Below are 20,714 nucleotides of genomic sequence, written 5' to 3' on the forward strand. Positions count from 1 at the left end.
TATACACAAAATTCTTCTTTTAACGTTCATTAAATTCCGAGAGATTACACCAGGCGTACATAGGTATTTTTTAAGTTTATTTAAACTTTGCCTGGAAGCTAAAGAAAATCTAAAGAGATTGGATTTTTTATATAATACAAAAGACTTTAATTACTTAAGTCTCATTAGTAATCTCTCAGGGATAGTTTCTAATGTAGCAAAAAATCTAAGTTATCCTTTATTTTGCTTTTATTGCTTTTACAACTGAATAATTGCTCTTGTTTGTAGCTAAATGTTATATCCACTATGTTATCCCTAAAGGAATGCTCCCAAGCAAACCCATACGCAACTCAAAAGAATTATATGACAGACATTTAACTGCTGCCTTCTTCTAATGGAGATAACAATGTGGGACACTTGAGAGTCAATAATCAGCTCTTTATCTTTTGGTCCAACTATAATTACTATTTGTTTTCTTGTCCTAAAAAGAAACTCCAAACTTTTGATCATAGTTATTAAGATGCCCACATCAAGGGACTTCTCTCTTCTCCCCTAACATATAAACAGTTGCTTGGTGGTTAAGTGTCTTGAATGTAAAACAACACACTGAGCTCATAGCTGGAGATGATGATCCTGATCCAAATCCCAGTGTTAACTAAGCATCAGTTCACTTCTCTAATCAAGAAAGGTGTGCTTCAAAAAAATAGATGTCAACCACCATCAATATGCTATGATAGGTCTAGACCGCTATTCAAGAGTCAGAACTCTGAGCCACAAACAAGCAACAACTTGTTATACATGGATACCTTTTTATTTAACTGATCACATTACACTACATTTCCTTAGTAGAAGGTGCTCAATGGGAAATGAGTATCTGATGACAACTGTCCTAGGAAAACTTGCTGTTTAGTCTGAAATCCAAGATTTTCATCTGCTTTTGAGGATAGGTGGGAAGTCTTAATATAAATAGATTGTTCTATAATTTGAACAAAATTGGTGGATTTAATAGACTCTAATGTATTTGATTTGTTTTAAACCTAAATATCCTGATTGGGTCATACAACTATAGAATCTATTCTACTCATGGACTTTATTCCTAAAGGAAAAATAATTTATTTGTCTATCAATACATATCTATTTGTGTTAATCCTTAATCTCCTTCTTGATCTGATTTAACTAGTATCCCCATGAGAACTATAGATGTGTCCAGCCTCATCTTTCCAGTATAAAGACTTCAATTTCTCATTAAACTGATTCAACACAATAGCAGAACATTCTTTATGAACACTGAAAAATATGTATTTACAGAACAATCACTGAATGTCCACATATAGACAAACGATGTGTATATATCTTGTGACGGGGTGTCACCAGATCATGTTGTCATGAAAAGCTGGTAATCTCCCACCATACTGTAGTACTCCTTTGGACTACAGAACAGGCCTCATGAGACATAAACTCTGTATAAGTTGTGATATTTCCCATCCTCTGCTATATTTTTTTTCTTTTTATCATGCCATCATAAGCTCTGTCCAGTACCAAGTGTCCTTTAAATCATGATTCACATCTGCCTTTCAGCCTGTTCTCTAAACATAATGATTAATATGCTTACTTACAACACATTGAGGAACATTGATGTAAATGGTTATTCAGTTTGTTCGCTTTACATTTCATACAATTATCATTATGTTTTTCTTCCATAATTACAAGGCTTCCTTCTAAAATGTCAAATCCATCTGTGTTCATTTAAATGCTTTCCAACATTTACCAAATTATACAAAATCTAGAAAATGTGAAAGCTGGCACTCATGCCAACTACATTGTATGCTTAGATTAATGCTCGCTTGTTTCACAACCATTAAATAACTTGGGATAAGGTAAAGCATAAACCTTTCAATGTTTAAAGAAAAGGAGGTTAGGGACGCAACTTAAAGTGGACTTGATGGACTGATCAATGGGGCTTAACCCCTTTCTGCAGGACACCGTTTATATATGGCGGATGATGCAATACCTTTGCGCATTCTGCTGTATATGTACGGCGTCCAGTAATCCTGTACTCCCACGGCGCTGCACGGGTTAATAAGCTGAAGTCCCTGTGTGTCCGGCGGGAGACCACTTCCGACTGACACCCCGGGACCCCTTCTGATTAATCCTGGTCAGCAATCGAGTGTGCAGGTGCCGGGGATGCGCCGAGTTTTCGGGTGTGCGGCAGTGCTCGTCTGAACGTCTGGAGTGGCGGGTGTGCAGAGGTCAGTCGGTCTGGCAGCGGCAATGCGGCAGGTATGTGCTCTCCCTTCACCAGGTGCAAAACTACAACTCCAAGCATACCCAGACAGTCTGGGCATGCTGGGAGTTGTAGTTTTGCAACATCTGGAGGACCACAGTTTTCAGACCACTGTGTAGTGGTCTCAAAACTGTGGCCATCCATATGTTGGAAAACAACTCCCAGCATGCCCAGTCAGCCATTGTCTGTCCGGGCATGCTGGGAGTTGTAGTTTAGCAACATCTTGAGGGTCACACTTTTGCAACCACTGGTCTGCTGCCTGCCCCTAGCTTTTCATTGAGTGCAGTTTTAAAAAAAAAACTTTTTTTGGGGTCTTATGCGGTCCGTGCCACTATTGACTTTTCTACGCTGTTTTGCCGGACCGTACCCCATGTGCAGACTGAGCTGATTGCTGATCAGTGATTTATTACTCATCAGCACTTTTTTTGGGGACAGGTCTCATGCTCTTTTTTTGAGGGAGTTTGTGGTCCTGCCACACAGTGCAAAAAAAAAAAAAAAAAAATGCAAGAAAAACCAGCACCCAAAAAAGTGCTGATCAGTAATAATTCAGCATATGCACATATTCGCATATGTGAATATTTACATATTCCTTCTTTTCACTTGAGGGCCAATTAGAATGATGCAAATACACTTATCAGAGATTATCAACAACATCCCTAGCACCCAATAGTAAAGTTGCCCACCCCCTCACTGTTTTCTTCCTCGAATATGCGAATATAACGAATACGTAAAATTCACGAATGTAGGACGAATATTCGTCTATACATTCGCAAAATATCGTGAATTTGAAGATTGGCAATGCCGCTCACCTCTACTCAGGAGTGAGAGCGCACATGTACATTTGAGGCCTAAATTCAGGATTTGCACAGGAGTGGCTGATCGTACCAGAGGTTTTGATATAAACGCTAAAAAAAAGAAAAAACACCCACATGTGACCCCATTTTGGAAACTACACCCCTCAAGGAATGTGAGCATTTACACCCCACAGGTGTCTGACAGATTTTTTGGAGCAGTATTCCGTGAAAATGAAAAATTTAATTTTTCATTTGCACAGCCCACTGTTCCAAAAATCTGTCCAAAAAACGCCAGTGGGGGATAAATGCTCACTGCACCCCTTATTACATTCTGTGAGGGGTGTAATTTCCAAAATGGTGTCACATGTTGGGAGGTTCACTGTGCTGACGCAATGGGGGCTTTGTAAACACACATGGCCCCCAACTTGAATTCCAGCCAAATTCTCTTTCTAAAAGCCCAATGGCACTCCTTCTCTTATGCACCCTGTTGTGTGCCCGCAGAGCACTTTACATCCCCATATGGAGTATTTTCATATTAAGAAGAAATGGAGTTAAACATTTTGGGGGGCTTTTTCTCCTATTACCCCTTGTGAAAATGAAAAATTTGGGGTAACACCAGCATTTTTGTGCTTTAATGAAACTTTGTCAAACACCTGTGGGGTGTTAAGGCTCACTGTACCCCTTGTTATGTTCCTTGAGGAGTGCATATTCCCAAATAGTGTGCCATGTGGGGTGGTTTTTGCGGTTCTGCCAACAAGGGTGCTTCCTAAATGCAACATGCCCCCTAAAGACCATTTCAGCAAAATTCTCTCTCCAAAAGCCAAATTTAGCTCCATCTTTCTGAGCATTATAGTGTGCTGTTAGAGCACTTAATGTCCACATATGGGGTATTTCCATACTCAAAAGAGATGGGGGTTACAATTTTTTTTTTTTTGGGGGGGGGGGGGGGGCTTTTTCTCCCATTACCCCTTGTGAAAATGAAAAATTTGGGGTAACAACAGCATTTTTGTGAAAAAAAATCTAAGTTTTCATTTTCACGTCCAACTTCCACTAAAATTCATCAAACACATGTGGGGCGTTAGGGCTCACTGTACCCTTTGCTAATTTCCTTGAATACTTTGAGGGATGCAGTTCCTATAATGAGGTAATTTATGAGGGATTTCTCACAGAAAAGTGATGCCAACATAAAGTAGACATATTGTATATGTGAATGAATATATAATTTATTTGGCATGTCCATTTTCCTTACAAGCAGAGAGTTTCAAAGTTAGAAAAATGCAAAATTTTCATGAAATCTTGGAATTTTTCTTCAACAAATGGTGCAAGTACCGTTTAAAATTTAGCACTGTATTAAAGTAGAATATGTCACAAAAAAACAATTTCTGAATCAAATTCATAAGTAAAACCTACTCAGAGTTATTAATGTATAAAGTGAAGGTAGTCAGATTTGAAAAAAATGTGTCCTTAACCCCTTCACGACGAGCGACGTACATGTGCGGCGCCGCAAAGTGTCACTTGGCGCGCGGCGACGTACATGTACGTCGAGGGTTCCGGGAGCGCCGTGTTACCGGTAGCGGTGATCGGGCCGGGATGACTGCTGTTATCTAACAGCAGGCATCCCGGCACATCGCCGAGGGGGGTCCTGAGACCCCCCCATGACCGCGATGCGCGCAAATCGCAGGTCAATTCAGACCTGCGATCTGCGCGATTCCGGGTCATATGGGTCACTGGTGACCCGGTGACCCGGAAAATAAGAGGGATCGGGGGTGTCCGAGACACCCTCGATCCCCCTAAAGGGATAGGAGTTTGGTGGCAGGGGTGCCACCCCTCCTATCCCTGCTATTGGTCGGCCGAGCGACCGACCGATAGCAGACCGGGGGAGGGGGGGTTAAAGTTCGGTTCCCCCGCTTTGCCCACCTATCAGTGTCCGGGCAAAACGGGGGAACCGTCCAGGGAAGGTCGGCGCCGAAGGTCCCTACCTGGATCCCGGATCCCCGTTCGCGATCCTCCCCCACATGCGGCGGCGGCGGCAGCAATACTTCCGGGTCCTGCTAGGTGAGTTGTTGCCTAGCAATATTCGGAGGGCCACAGTTTACAGTGGTCTCTAAACCGTGGCCCTCCAGATGTTGCAAAACTACAACTCCCAGCATGCCCAGACAGCTGTTTGCTGTGTGGGCATGCTGGGACTTGTAGTTTTGCAATATTTAGAGGGGTTCAGGTTGTAGATCACTAAGTGGTCTCAAACTGTAGTCCTCCAGATGTTGCACAACTACAACTCTACAACAGATGTTGCAAAACTAAACTAAAACTACAACTACAGCAGTTTGCTGTCTGGGCATGCTGAGAGTTGTAGTTTTGCAACATCTGGAGGGCCACAGTTTTGAGACCTATGGGCAGTGATTTACAACTTGAACCCCTCTAAATCTTGCAAAACTACAACTCCCAGCATTCAGGAACAGCATAAGGCTGTCTTGGCATGGTGGTAGTTGTACTTGCGTGCCTCCAGCCATTGCATAACTACATCTCCCAGCATGCCCTTCCGCAATCAGTACATGCTGGGAGTTATAGTTTTGCAACAGCTGGAGGCACACTGGTTGGAAAATACTGAGTTAGGTCATAGAACCTAACTCAAGGTTTTCCAGCCAGTGTGCCTCCAGCTGTTGCAAAACTACAACTCCCAGCATGCATGGTCTGTCAGTGCATGCTGGGAGTTGTAGTTTTGACCCCCCTCCCATGTGAATGTACAGGCTACATTCACACTGGCAGCAGATTACAGTGAGTTCCCCGCTACAAATTTGAACTGCGGCAAATTTTCCGCAGCAGCTCAAACTCCTAGCGGGAGACTCAGTGTAATCCGCCGTCAGTGTGAATGTAACCTAAAAACACTACACTACACTAACATAAAATAAAGAGTAAAACACTACATATACACACGTACAGTGCCCCCACCACCCCCCTCCCCAATAAAAATGAAAAACGTATTGTACGGCAGTGTTTCTAAGATGGAGCCTCAAGCTGTTGCAAAACAAAAACTCCCAGCATTTCTGGACAGCAATTGACTGTCCAAGCATGCTGGGAGTTTAGCAACAGCTGGAGGCACCCTGTTTGGGAATCACTGGCATAGAATACCCCTATATCCACCCCTATGCAAGTCCCTAATTCAGGCCTCAAATGCGCATGGCGCTCTCACTTTGGAGCCCTGGCGTATTTCAAGGCAACAGAATAGGGTCACATATGGGGTATCGCCGTACTCGGGAGAAATTGCCTAACAAATTTTGGGGGGCTTTTTCTCCTTTTACCCCTTTTGAAAAGGAACAGTTGGGGTCTACACCAGCATGTTAGTGTAAAAAATAAAAACTTTTACACTAACATGCTGGTGTTGCCCTATACTTTTCATTTTCACAAGAGGTAAAAAGGAAAAACACCCCCAAACTTTGTAACGCAATTTCTCCCGAGTACGGAGATACCCCATATGTGGGCCCAAAGTGCTCTGGGGGCGCACAACAAGGCCCAGAAGGGAGAGTGCGCCATGTACATTTAAGGGGATTTGCACAGGGGTGGCTGATTTTTACAGGGGTTCTGACAAACGCAAAAAAAAAGCACTACCACATGTGACCCCATTTTGGAAACTACACCCCTCATGGAATGTAATAAGGGGTACAGTGAGAATTTACACCCCACAGGTGTCTGACGGATCTTTGGAACAGTGGTCCGTGAAAATGAAAAATTTTGCACAGCCCACTGTTTCAAAGATCTGTCAGACACCAGTGGGGGTTAAATGCTCACTGTACCCCTCATTACATTCTGTGAGGGGTCTAGTTTCCAAAATGGTATGCCATGTGGGTTTTTTCTGCTGTCCTGGCACCATAGGGGCTTCCTAAATGTGACATGCCCCCCGAGCAAAATTTGCTCTCAAAAAGCCAAATATGACGCCTTCTCTTCTGAGCATTGTAGTTTGTCCGCAGTGCACTTCAGGTCCACTTATGGGGTACCTCCATACTCAGAAGAGATGGGGTTACAAATTTTGGGGGTCTTTTCTGCTATTAACCCTTAAAAAATGGGAAATTTGGGGGAAAACCAACATTTTTGTGAATTTTTTTTTTTTTTTTTTACATATGCAAAAATTGTGAAACACCTGTGGGGTATTAAGGCTCACTTTATTTCTTGTTATGTTCCTCAAGGGGTCTAGTTTCCAAAATGGTATGCCATGTGTTTTTTTTGCTGTTCTGGCACCATAGGGGCTTCCTAAATGCGACATGCCCCCCAAAAACCATTTCAGAAAAACGTACTCTCTAAAATCCCCTTGTCGCTCCTTTGCTTCTGACCCCTCTACTGCGCCCACTGAACACTTTACATATGAGGTATGTCCTTACTCGAGAGAAATTGGGCTACAAATATAGGTATACATTGTCTCCTTTTACCCCTTGTAAAAATTCAAAAATTGGGTCTACAAGAACATGCGAGTGTAAAAAATGAAGATTTTGAATTTTCTCCTTCACTTTGCTGCTTTTCCTGTGAAACACCTAAAGGGTTAAAACATTTACTGAATGTCATTTTGAATACTTTGGGGGGTTCAGTTTTTATAATGGGGTCATTTATGGGGTATTTCTAATATGAAGACCCTTCAAATCCACTTCAAACCTAAACTGGTCCCTGAAAAATTGTGAGTTTGAAAATTTTGTGAAAAATTGGAAAATTGCTGCGGAAATTAGAATCCCTCTGATGTCTTCCAAAAGTAAAAACTCGTCAATTTTATGATGCAATCATAAATTAGACATATTGTATATGTGAATCCAAAAAAAAATTACTTGGAATATCCATTTTCCTTACAAGCAGAGAGCTTCAAAGTTAGAAAAATGCTAAATTTGAAATTTTTTCATCAAATTTTGGGATTTTTTACCAAGAAAGGATGCAAGTTACCACAAAAATTTACCACTATGTTAAAGTAGAATATGTCACGAAAAAACAATCTCAGAATCAGAATGATAAGTAAAAGCATTTCAGAGTTATTAATGTTTAAAGTGACAGTGGTCAGATTTGCAAAAAAGGGCTTCGTCCTAGAGGTGAAAATGTGCTTGGTCCTTAAGGGGCTAAAGGGGTACTCCACTGACCAGCGTTCTGAACTAAATGTTCCAAATGCTGTTTTCATGCTGCGGGGGTTGTCAACGTCCCTCGTGACGTCATGGCCATGTCCCTTTAATTCAGGTCTATGGGAGAAGCGTAACGACCATCATGCCCCCTCTCATAGACTTGCATTGAGGCGTGGCAGTGACGTCACAAGAGGCATGGCCGACCCAAGCAGCACAAAAACAGAACATTTAGTTCCGAACGCTGGCCAGTGGAGTACCCCTTTAAGGTCAAAATGGGCTATGTCCTTAAGGGGTTAAAATGTCTTCGTTGATCTAATATAGTAAATAAACATATGGGTGGATATTTATCTAAAACTGTGGAGAGGTAATGTTGACCATTTGCCTATAGCAACCAATCAGATCGCTTCTTTTATTTTCAAAAGGGATTCTGAAAAATGAAGCAATCTGATTGGCTGCTTTTGACATCTGGTTAACATTTCCTTTACACAGGTTTTGATAAATCTCCTCCATGGATTCTAGTAAGCTCTGAATAGTTTCATCTTTTCCACAGGTGGAATTGTGCAGTATTTGTGATGTCAGTACAAAACAGATAGCCTATAAAAATACACAAATAAAATGCTTTGTATCTATTGCAAAGAAAACATGCAGCCCTGCAGTTACCAAACTGTCAGCCTACAATATGATGTAACCCGTTATGTGCAAAATGCCATAATAAGTGGTAAAGAAGTACTGTTTAAATATTAAACATGTGAATTATTGCTATATTACTCTAAACAAGTATTTGTCATCATTTTTTGTATGAGACAGAAACTTGCTTAGTAATATGAAAAGGAGAACAAAACCAACTGAACAGCCCCTGGTCCTGATACCCTGTCGTCTATTTACAGAAGCTAAAGATTGCATTTCTAGGTGCACTGGCCATTTTCTTCAATATCCACACAGCCCCAGAACTTTAGAACTGTAAAACACGCGCGGGAAATAGTCTCCATCAAACTAAAAATAAAAAGTAATAAAAAGGCTTGAGAAATTAAACAATAAAGTAAATTATACCATTGTCAAGTAAGGGAAATGTCATGTACATACAGGGTATATACACAGTTTATATTTCTGTTACATTCTATAAAATTGAGCAATAAATGTACAACTTGTTGTTCATAAGATCTTGACTTAAACTTTTACGTGAATTTAGTTGGGTGGATGACCTTTTCTGATTAACACCTAATTCACATACAGTAAAATAACAGAAATTTGAGTTAAATGTACATTCCCTACCACACCCATGGCCTTAACTAACCCTGCTGATTTTTTACTGTAAATATCAAGTATAGGACATGAACATATGCATCATGATGATCTGTGATGTAGAGGGGAGAAGTGTGAAATGCTGCCTTGGACAGATATATGTGTTTGATAGGTCTCTGTAGCCTGATCTTTGGTAGGACACTTCTCCATCCCATAAAGACAGCTGTTCTAGTTACACTGATTCACAATTTTATCAAAACTTTATTCAGCCAGAGTTTTAGATTATTAAATTAAATAAATCTGGTTTTACAAGCATGTTTTATGGATAAAACATGTAAGGCTTGAGAAGTTTTCATCAAAAGGCCTATTGTTTAACTAAGAGTACTTCATTGATGTAATCCAAGTAGATATTTGATATTAAGCTTTTACACAGATCACTTTCCTAGTTTAAAGATTTCCATAAAAAGCTCCTTTACAGTCACAACTTGAATCTGAAGTAAAATATTCCATCTAGTTCTGAAATATATTATGCTGTGACACTATAGAGCTGAGATGCTGGCATACTGTAGATCTCTTGTTGGTAATGCTATCATTAATGCGGCAGATCACTTTTGCTGAGGTTTCTGCATTGCTCTGAATTCACATGGTCTTGTAGAAAAGTCTCAGTATAGACTATTTAACTACACTAAGGGCAAGTTAATGGGTGTGAAGGCACAACATTGTTACCAACTGCCCTCCAGAAGAAAAGCAATTCTACACTCTGGCCACTAGTGAGGGTCCTGATGTGAACACTGCCCTCTACTTACCTTATACTTCCTTATAAACACAAACTAAACCAGGGCTTCTCAACATTCTACTGGAGCCTCACCCAACAGACCAAAGTTATATCTGGGCCACATTAGGCAGACCAAAGGGATGTGGTGGAAATGTCTGCAGACATTTAAAGTTTTACTATAATTAAAAATAACTTTTGACATTTTGATCAAATATGTCCAAATTTTGATCACATTTGGTCCCACTGCTGAGACCCACTGTGATCATGAGTTATTAGTTAGAGAAGTGGGTGGCATTGCGCTCCACTTCCCAGCTGGGCATGTGTCACGATCACACCCTATCGGTCCGGCCAAGACATTAGAGAGAGTGTGATGGTGTAAGGGTTAAAGCCGCCAGACCTCTGGGTATCCACTACTAGTCCCAGCAAGTCACTAAATTAACCCTGAGATAAACGTGTTTCCACCAGAGCTGCCTTCAGAAAGGTGAGCTCATATATTTAGAGATCAAAGACCAGAGCTGATTAATTAAATATTTAATCTGATAAAAGGTATCACAGTGCTGACTATATAAAAATACAGAAACAAATGACATACAGGTATACAAATATATAAAAGAGTTTAGCAAGACAAGTTCAGAAAACAAAAGATGAAGTACTTACAGCATGATGATATAGCAGTCCATGAGTGAGTGAGAGTGCTGTTCTTAGGATGGTCTTGTCAGCTTGGGGCACAGCCTTGAACACCCTGAGTCTAGCATTGTTAAATATTATATATCTGCCTTTTTGGAGGGAGACTCCATTCCCCCCTCCCCTCTGATCCCACCAGGGGGCATCTCTGTCCCTGGCCCTCTTATCTGGTTGATTATATGATGGGACCAGAGTGTGTGCCTTCAAAAAAGCCTTTGACTTCAAAGGAGATGTAAACAAATAGCCAGACCCCCAATAAAATGCAATACACCAGCCCACAGTCTGAATGACCTCTCACCCATGGCTTGGATAATACATCACACAGTTATAATTATAATACACGTATAGGATTTTAATAATCAGGCCTTGGGCTTGACACCATGCGAGCCATACATTTCTCTGCATAGAAGTCTATACAGAGAAATGTACAGATCTCTTGGCCGGCTAGCGAGGGGAGCGCAATGCCTCCCAATTCCTCAACTAAAAACTTACTATCACAGCGGGTCTCAGCAGTGGGACCCAATGGGATAAAAATGTTGACAATATCCTATCGACATGCCAAAAGTTTTTCTTTTAGACAGTAAGCCTTGCATCAATTGCTCAATTTACCTTTTATTTGTCTACTAAACTCTGTAAAATATAAGTCACTAAGGCTGCAACCAGAGAATGTTACAGCAAGGGTAATTACTTTTAGGCTAAGTTTCCAAACAGGTTTTTTTTCTGGCGTTTTTTTTAGAAAACTGCCACTGCAGTTTTTGAGCCAAAGCCAAACGTGTATTCAAAAGGAATGGAAAATATAAAAGAATGACTTATACTTCTCTTTCCTACTGGATCTGCTTCTGACTTTGGCTCAAAAACTTTAGTGGCAGTTTTCTAAAAAAAAAAAAAAAAATAAGAATAAGAATAAAAAAAAATAATGAAAAAAAACAAAAAACTGTGTGGAAACCTAGCCTTAGGCTTATACTCACATTTGTGTAAAATGAGGCCCACTTTATAGTATTAAAGGCACTGAACTTAGCAAACAAACAAAACATTAACATTAAGAGTTACTGTGTTACTTTTTAGATGTGTGACAATATCATCAAAACCATTATATGACAGCCTGACTTTACACACATCTGTTTGCTGTGGTGCTTAACAAGCGTTACTATATTTATTTATTTTAATCATTTTTGCATTACATGCTAATTTTTAAGTGGATGATTTTTTGGGGGGAAATTAAATCTACAGCTAGCATAACAATTTATCACCAAGCTGCAATCCTCTAATATTCATAGCTCATTATTACTTTATCACACCCAAGAAACAAATGTATATCAAGCTATTTAATCACACCACACTGGCAGGCAAGCACAGGGCAGTTCCTGGATGTTGCAAGATTCATTCACCTAAATCATAGGATTTTCCTGGGATATAAATCTTCTTATTAAGCATTAATATTGTATGGCAGAACTTGCTGTAAAATGTTCTCTATGGGAACATTCTGAAACAAAAAAAAGTCTTAGTTCTATAATTGAAGAAGCTGGAATTTTCTTTTAAAAGTACAGGTATCTCTCTGTGCGATTACCTCATCATAATGGATAAAAAACACCAAAAGCCACAAAAGATGTTTTGTTTGCACAGTTCATAGCTTTAGGAGCTTCATATGGTCATAAGCCAATGAATAATGTATCACTTATACACAGGACACTAAAATAATTATAAAAAAAGAAAAAGCGCTAAGAAAGCATAACACAGCACAATGCCGTTTTCTACCTTTAATGGATAACAGTTTATTATTTTAACTCAAGATTCCTGACTGGAGGGATGCAAGATGCCCCACTGTAAGCTACCATCCTTCCTTCCTACCTAGCACCCTGTTTAATTACAACATACCCATATTAATCATTCCACAGTAATATGTAGAGCAGGCAGTTGGCAAAATGCCTTTAAAACGTCAACTTTGGCATTACACCGTTCACTATTGCTGTCATAATCACATAGGACAATTGTGATAGGAAAAACATTTTATTTTAATTCTATCATAATAGACTACGCGTTTCCAGGTCCTATTTTGTACCTGACAAAAAGAAGAGTTATCCTCTGGAAATGCATAGTCCATTATGATGCAAATAAATAAAAACTGTTCTTCCATTAATCCAGAAGCATTACACACAATGGTTTTGGGGTCTGTGATGGAAGGACATTTGACATCAGATATTACTTGTAAATTTCCCTTTATGTAACTTGCCACTTAATGTCTTACATTCCATTAGGCATTAAACTATAATTTGACATTAAACATATCACATACCATTAAAAACAATTGATGCAACACAGTAAATATCATATTACAGTTTACTACATCTGTACACATCTGTAATATCATAGATATTAAAGGGGTACTCCACCCCTGAACATCTTATCCTAAAGGATAGGGGATAAGATGTCTGATCACGGGGGTCCCGGCGCTGGGACCCCCCACGATCTCTGCTTCACAGTCATCGGTGCACGGAGTGAAATTCATGACTGCTGCCATAGACTTGCATTTATTGGATGAGTCGTGATGGCACCAGGGGGCATGGCCGTGACGTCACGGGCCTCCGGTGCCAGACCCCCGTGATCCTTTGGTTAGGGGATAAAATGTCTAGGGGCAGAGTACCCCTTTATCTTTAATGAAGAAGTAGTATTTATTCACATTGCTAGACATTAACTTTAATGAAGAAGTAGTATTCATTCATATTGATAGACATTAATTTTAATGAAGAAGTAGTATTTTTGGCCAAGCTTCTCATGGGGAGTAAAATCTAACCTAAGTCTTGCTATAGGTTCCTATAATTTCTTTGTATACGTCTGGCTCTGCTTGTAGCTTTTGCGTTATTTGTTAGTGTATGTTGCTTTTTTTCAACCTCTCATCTTTGATTAAACAACTCACATGTCAAGGGGACCAGTCAGAAGAATAGTGTTACTAAGGTCCTCAATTCCCATAACTGTGATGTGTCTAGATTATATTGCTCACCCTGTGCAGGAAGCTGTCTCCTCTGCATACATACACAGGATAGCAAATCTTTGTGGTCAAGCATATAGAGGCACTATACAGTAAGTGCTTGACCATAGGCCATAAGAAGTTATATCATACATTTTCTATAAGTTTTCGGGAGCTTCTTCCCCTGTAGCAAAACAGAGGAAGGCAGTTAAAGGCAAGTTGCTCCTTCTATGGATGTCACATGAAAAATTCCCATTCCTTTGTTTACAAACAGAACATTTTATGTGCAAAGTAAACATACTACATGGCAGAAATGCTGAACGTTGCTTATCTCTTTCTTATATTGACATATGTGCTTGAGCATTTTCAGTGAAAAACACACTACAAGCACACTACAAACCATTTCAATTTGTAAATTGAAAAAGGGAGGACTCCCTAAAAGCTTGTCTCTACAAAATACTGTTAGTCCAATAAACAAGATTCTGCAGCATTTTATGATTTTGCATCTAACTTATAGCTGAGGAAAATAACAATATAAATGACACACAATAAATACTCAATAAATGAATGGGCCCCTGGAAGACTGTTATTTCACATTTTTTTCCGTATGCTGTGTGAATGAGACCTTGTCTGCTCTCTGGTGGTTTGCAATTGTTTTAGATCCTTTTGTGGTTATGGATTTTGTTAAGTGACCACAAGTTCCTCAAATGTGTCACTATTGTGGTTGTGAAACTTCCTTTTCGAAGACTAAAGCAGAATTACTACTGACGTAGTTCTGTTTCTAACACCTAGAGAATTGTGAGTACAAATTGTGCTATTATTGTTGTTACTCATAATTACAGAATAAATTATGACATTGCGCAAGATCCTGGCATCGGTTTTGGGTGGTTGTCTCTAAGCACAGGATGGCATCAGTATTGTTAGCTAAACGTAATAAGACTTCCTGTATTGGGCAAACATTGTCTTATGTGCTCATGAATTACGTATCTTGTACACATTATTCAGTGTCAGTGAAAGATTTATCAATTGTTAACTGTTGTATTGAATTATCTTTTCATTCAGCTTTCTTGTATGTTCTTACACACAACTGGTAGGTATGCTGCTGGATCAGATTATACAGTCAATTTGTATTCTGTTACCATAGAAACACCTGGTTTTCTATAGGCGTAATAATATAGTGCAAATTGCCATTGTTGGTTGTCCAGGTTCTGAGACCCCTATCAAGAGCTAAAGCGGCAGAAGAAATCAGCTGTTTACTTTGCTAATTTATTTAGAATCGCCTTTGCTTATCTCTATGCTGAGAGCCAAGCTGGCAACATTCAGATTTGACATATTTTCTATGTGTAAAACTTGTGGCATTAAAAAATTAAACATCTTTAAATAAAAAATATGAAAAATAGTCCTATGCAACTATAGCTAAAAAGTAGCTAAATAGTCAAAAAAAGAGCTGGACAAAAGAGGTTAAAATAAATTGATTGTTTTTTTTTTCCAGCTATACTTGTAGTTTATAAATAACTTATTTTGGTCACGCTGAAATGAAACAAAACTTCCATCAATTTTGACAATGGCTGTCCTGGCGGTCTGAAATCCCAATAGGACACTTTGTTTTTCATACCTCAGTCTGTATTGTCACCTAGACAAAATTGTTGTATTATATTTGCCATTTTTTTTTCTAGGAGCTCTTTGCTATGCAGAACTTGGAACGTGCATAAAAAAATCTGGTGGTCACTACACTTATATCTTAGAAGCTTTTGGCCCATTACCTGCATTTGTGAGAGTATGGGTAGAACTGCTTGTAATTCGGTGAGTAGTATATGTGCTTTTTTTTCTTCAGTTGAGTGTTTGTTCATAAAAGTTAAAAATTTTACTTGCTTCAAGGATGATTGGCAGCTTGTACAAGCAGACTGGCAGCAAATTGAAGATTTGAAAGCAGAAGTTTAAAAGCTCTGAAGGTCCTATGAGTTATACTGTTTTGGACATGTTCCAATTGACCGCTCTAGTTGGATGTCCTGCTCAAAATTAGATAACAAAATACATGCATGGAGAAAACACGCTGACTCTCATTGGGTCAAATAAGTTCTCTGATTTATTGTATAGTGTACATACAAGATATATCCTTCAGTAAGGCATAGCACATTGTGTAAGCATTCTAATTGGTTAGCAGACTACTTAACGTAAGCATTGCATCATATTCTCTGTGTGCCAAAAGGGGATGGTCACACAGGGAATGATACAGGATGTAACTGCCATTTTAGAAGAATGATCTTCATTTTACATATATTATCCATAACAGTCCCCCCTTGGAGATCATTATTTATTCCCTATTCCTAACAAATCCTCCAGTATACCCTTCGCAATCCTCTTCTCCTGTGGTGGCAATGGCACATTCCTTATGTATGTTCCACTGGTCACAGGGTTTTGGAATACCAGAGGATTTATCCATCCCTACCTAAGTTTAAGGAACTGGAATTATAGGAAAGATGGATTCAAACCCTGCCTTCACCTCATCCTAGGCTGTAAACTCGTCGGGGACTTGGGACTCCTATCACATCTATATATGTGTGTGTGGATTGAAAGAACCTGGAACTGACCTCTTGGCCCATACATGTAGTACACAGACCCCTTATGTAGCGGTACCCTTATGACATGTCATGACCTGACATACATCAAAATCCCAAGTGGCTATGTGAGAGGAAGTATTTACCCATAACACATAGTGTGAGGACTGTACTATGGCTACCAGCTGTAACCCTAGTAACCACACAAATAACATAGTGAATTTATTGTTCTGGAACCAGGCTACTGGAACTTCTTGCAATGAGATTAATGGATCGAGGTGGGCTCCCCTTCTAACTTGACTGAGGTGGGTGTGGTTAACAGAACCTGGTACGGACCATCATATATGGGTTCAAGAGTGTTCCTGATGTGTTTCTTTGTCAAGACCCAGTCACCAGGCTTGAGGGAATGTTAGCCTTCGATGAGATCAGGATCTGGAAGGGAAACAAAGACAGTTGTTTGTTAATTTCAGCAACTTATTTAGTTCATATTTCAACTGCATTTGTTGTGGGTAATAGACCCCTAGTCTAGGACTGGACCCAAACAATATATCTTATGGAGTTAACTTGTGTGGGGGCTTGGGGGTAAACAGGGCTAAACTGGGCTATTGGTAAATTCTGCACCCAATTCATGCCTGTTTCTCTCGTAATTTTGATCACTTTTGATTTAAGAATTTAATTTAGTCGTTCTATCTTGCCACTGCTCTGAGGTCTGTAGGAAGTATGGAAGGCTAAGTGAGACCGTAGTTTTTTCCATACGGTGTGAATTGGCCCAGTCCTTCCTGGGTTTCATTCTACACAGATGAGACAGGCTTGACAGTACTTGACCAGGGCTGGTGTGATTCCTGGAGCAATTCAAAATTTGCTTATCAGATCCTTCATGATGGTTTTGGACAGATAAGTGGGTCCATGAGCTGCAATCATTGGACAGACAGCGGACACTGTGGCTTCTGAGGTAGGATATTTGGATCTTTCAATGTCACATGGACTGGCTGTACCTTCATGTGGCCAATGTCATGTGGACTGGTGGTCCACAGATGGGCTGGAACAGTTAAGATGACATGTTGGAGACACTCATGAGGCATCCTGGTGATAGCAGGATCTGAGGAGATGGCAATGAGAAGGCAGGTTTCCTCTGGGTCCAGTATTCAGCAGAGGGTGACAGAGCCATCTTCTTGGAATTGAATGTTAGCCCAGACTTTCTGCAAGAGGTAAGTACCCAGTAGGTTGAAAGGACAGGTGCGACTGAGTCCAAAGTTTGGTAGAGTACTACAGGGTAGGTGAAGCTGCAGCGATGTAACCTGGTGAGGGTGCAATATAGAGTTGTGCTGAACAGTCCCCTCAAGCTGTGTACAAGGAAGCTGCATATTAGTAAGCCAGTGTTGACCAAGAAGGGAAGTTCCCTTCCTCCCACTGTGAGTGTTACTTGTGGGGTTGGGCTGGCGGGAGGAGTTTTTTTTGGGCCATACACACAGTTTTCCCTCCTGTCACTGGCTTGCTGGCTTCCTATGCTGTTGTGGAGGGAGGTGTTTGTTTGTTGGACTCCTATGAAGCTTTGTGGGCAGCCCATAGGTGATAACTGAAGCAGTTCCTCTTTATGTGGCCAGTTTTTCCGCAACCATAACGGCATCTGGCTGGGGGGCGGACCCTCAGGACTTTCAGTCATCTTTTGCTTCTTAATGGAGACTTCCAATCCCTTTACTATCTGAACCAGGGCTTGCAAAGCTAGCATTCTCTGTTCAGGGCGGCAAGTAGTCAGGATTTATAATAGGGTAGAAAGAAATAGATGGATTTGGCCCAAGGGAGATTAAGGGACCAGCCTGGGGCGCTGGCTGGAGAATAGATGGTGCAATGCCAGGGACAGGGGCGGTACTCATGATAGTGTGGTGATGTGGGCGTGAAGCTCCACAGAAGAAACAAGTCCCTCAGAGGGAGGGATTCTGTTGATCACATACACACCTCTCCTCTTCTTTGCTGACGCCATTATAGGGCTGTGGCTTCCCGTGCCCCTATTTTTCAGAAATAACATTTACATTCTTCATCATGAATTTGTTGCCCCCCCCGTCTTCTCAAATTCTTTACTACAGCACAGCCACACACAGACCGTGTCTAATAAATCATCATCTTCTAGTTTGCCTCACTTATCTCAGAAGAGACTCTGCCACATCACTAAATTGAGTATTCCTCCCTTAATTATTTCATAACACTTTTTCAACTTTGGAATCTGCTTTTCATGCCTTTTTTCACGCTTGTTTGCCACATACAGCACGGGAGTGCAATATCCCTTTGGCACATTTAAATTATTACCCATTTCTCGTACTGGTTGGAAACTTCTCTTACAGCTCCCTATGTGTATTTCAACTGTGATTTTGCTGTGGGACAGACACCCGGCTATCTCTACTGCTCTTGCCTTCTCCCCATCTGTCCTTGAATCAGACACCGGGCTGATTTCAATACAAGAATATGAGAAGCTCCTCACATCACAGAAGTTTCAATATCACACAGGAGTAATATTTACTGACAAAATTCACAGAACATCAACCTGCTCACAGACTGGGGTTCTTATTCTCTTCCCTCGAAGCTACTCTCTGTGACCACGTCTCCCACACCAGATATCAGAGTAACGCTAACAAAGGACACTATCAGAGGTAAGATTACTCATTTTCTTACCATATTAACGGGCTGCAGTCCCAGTGTCTGTTGATAGATTATCCTGTCCTCTGGCGTGCGGGGATGCTCGGTCAGAGAAGACCACCTCGAGCCCCATGTTCGGGCACCAACTGTTTTGGACGCGTTCCAAGTGACCGCTCACGGTTGATGTCCTGCTCCAAATTAGATTTAAAAAAAAATAAGTGCACGGAGAAAACACGCTGACTCTCATTGGATCAAAGCAGTTCTCTGATTTATTGTATAGCGGACACACAAGATATAACCTTAACTAGGGCATAGCACATTGTGTAAGCATTCTAATTGGTTAGCAGACTACTTTATGTAAGCATTGCATCATATTCTCTGTGTGCCACAAGGGGATGGTCACACAGGGCGTGATACAGGATGTAACTGCCATTTTAGAAGAATGATCTTCATTTTATATATATATATCCATGACAATACTAACGTGATTCATCACGTGTTGACTACTTTACTGTTTTTTTTTTTTTTTTTTTAAAGCTCTGTACATTGGTTAGTCTGTCAAAAAGACTGAAGTTGAGCAGAGTAAAAATAGGGAATGTCCTAATTTTTTCCTCTGCTCAAGTCTTGTAAAACCCCTGACACCCTATGGACCTCATTCAAGCCAATGTGATCTGTCAGGATCGGGCAGTGTCAGTTGTCAGAGTACAATAGCAGTGTGAACATATCCTTAGCTATACAATTATACATATATCTTCTTATGTGACAAAAGGGTCATTGGACTCCCTCAGGCACCAGAGCAAGGTGGAATAGTTCCTCTCTATTAGGAATTACCAAAAATGGTAGCTGCATATAAGTCTAAGCTGTAAAACAAGTCTATCATGTTCTAATAAACATCTCCTGTCTATTCAGTGGGTCAGACTGCTTCTCTATAGTGTTGAGCGGCATAGGCCATATTCGAATTTGCGAATATTCGCGAATATATAGACGAATATTCGTCATATATTCGCGAATATTCGCATATTCGTAATATTCGCGTTTTTTCGCATAAGCAAAAATTCGCGAATGCGAAAATTATCATGTACAAAATTAGTATGAGCGAAACTTCGCATATGCGAAAATTAGCATATGCAAATTTTCGCACATGCGAAAATTCGCACAGTAGTATTAGAGTCTTCTTTACACCACACAAGCTGGAAGCAGAGAGGGATGATCACTGTGATGTGTACTGTGAAAAAAAAATGTAAATTTTTTTAAAAAAAATAAACGAATATTCGTAATTACGAATATATAGTGCTATATTCGCGAATATTCGCGAATTCACGAATATGCGATATTCGCGAATAAAATTTGCATTGCGAATATTCGCGAGCAACACTACTTCTCTACCCCTATATCATGCTTTACAATACAGCTTTGCATACATATATTTGTAGGTTGTTGTATATAAGCTTAGATCAAGCATAAGCTCACATTGAACTGTATATAGAGAGTTCTCTTTCAGCAAGAGTAAAATTGCAAGATACTCTCAGTGGAGGATCCAGAGGGGGGGGGGGGCAACTGGACAATTGCCCCCCCCCCCCCTCCCCGTTGAAAATATAGCCTGATGACCCTTCCGAGATTAGTCTCTGGATCCACCACTGGACACTACATGATGTCTAATGAAAAATCACTGCAATGTTTTCGATTGTAGAAATGTAGAAATAAAAAGTATA

General features: G+C 40.3%; 1 protein-coding gene across 2 annotated transcripts in view; it reads left to right on the forward strand.

Annotated features, from left to right (window-relative positions):
• Positions 1–20,714, forward strand: part of SLC7A11 (solute carrier family 7 member 11) — a 290,966-nt gene that overhangs the window by 20,577 nt on the left and 249,675 nt on the right. The window contains exon 2 of one of the 2 annotated variants that reach the window (XM_056563367.1): positions 15,490–15,616. In XM_056563367.1, the coding sequence (XP_056419342.1) occupies positions 15,490–15,616 (127 nt within the window). The remainder of the gene's footprint in view (positions 1–15,489; positions 15,617–20,714) is intronic. The other variant, XM_056563370.1, reaches the window with a different exon arrangement.

This window comes from Hyla sarda, chromosome 1 (genome assembly GCF_029499605.1).
Source record: "Hyla sarda isolate aHylSar1 chromosome 1, aHylSar1.hap1, whole genome shotgun sequence".
Classification (NCBI taxonomy): domain Eukaryota; kingdom Metazoa; phylum Chordata; class Amphibia; order Anura; family Hylidae; genus Hyla; species Hyla sarda.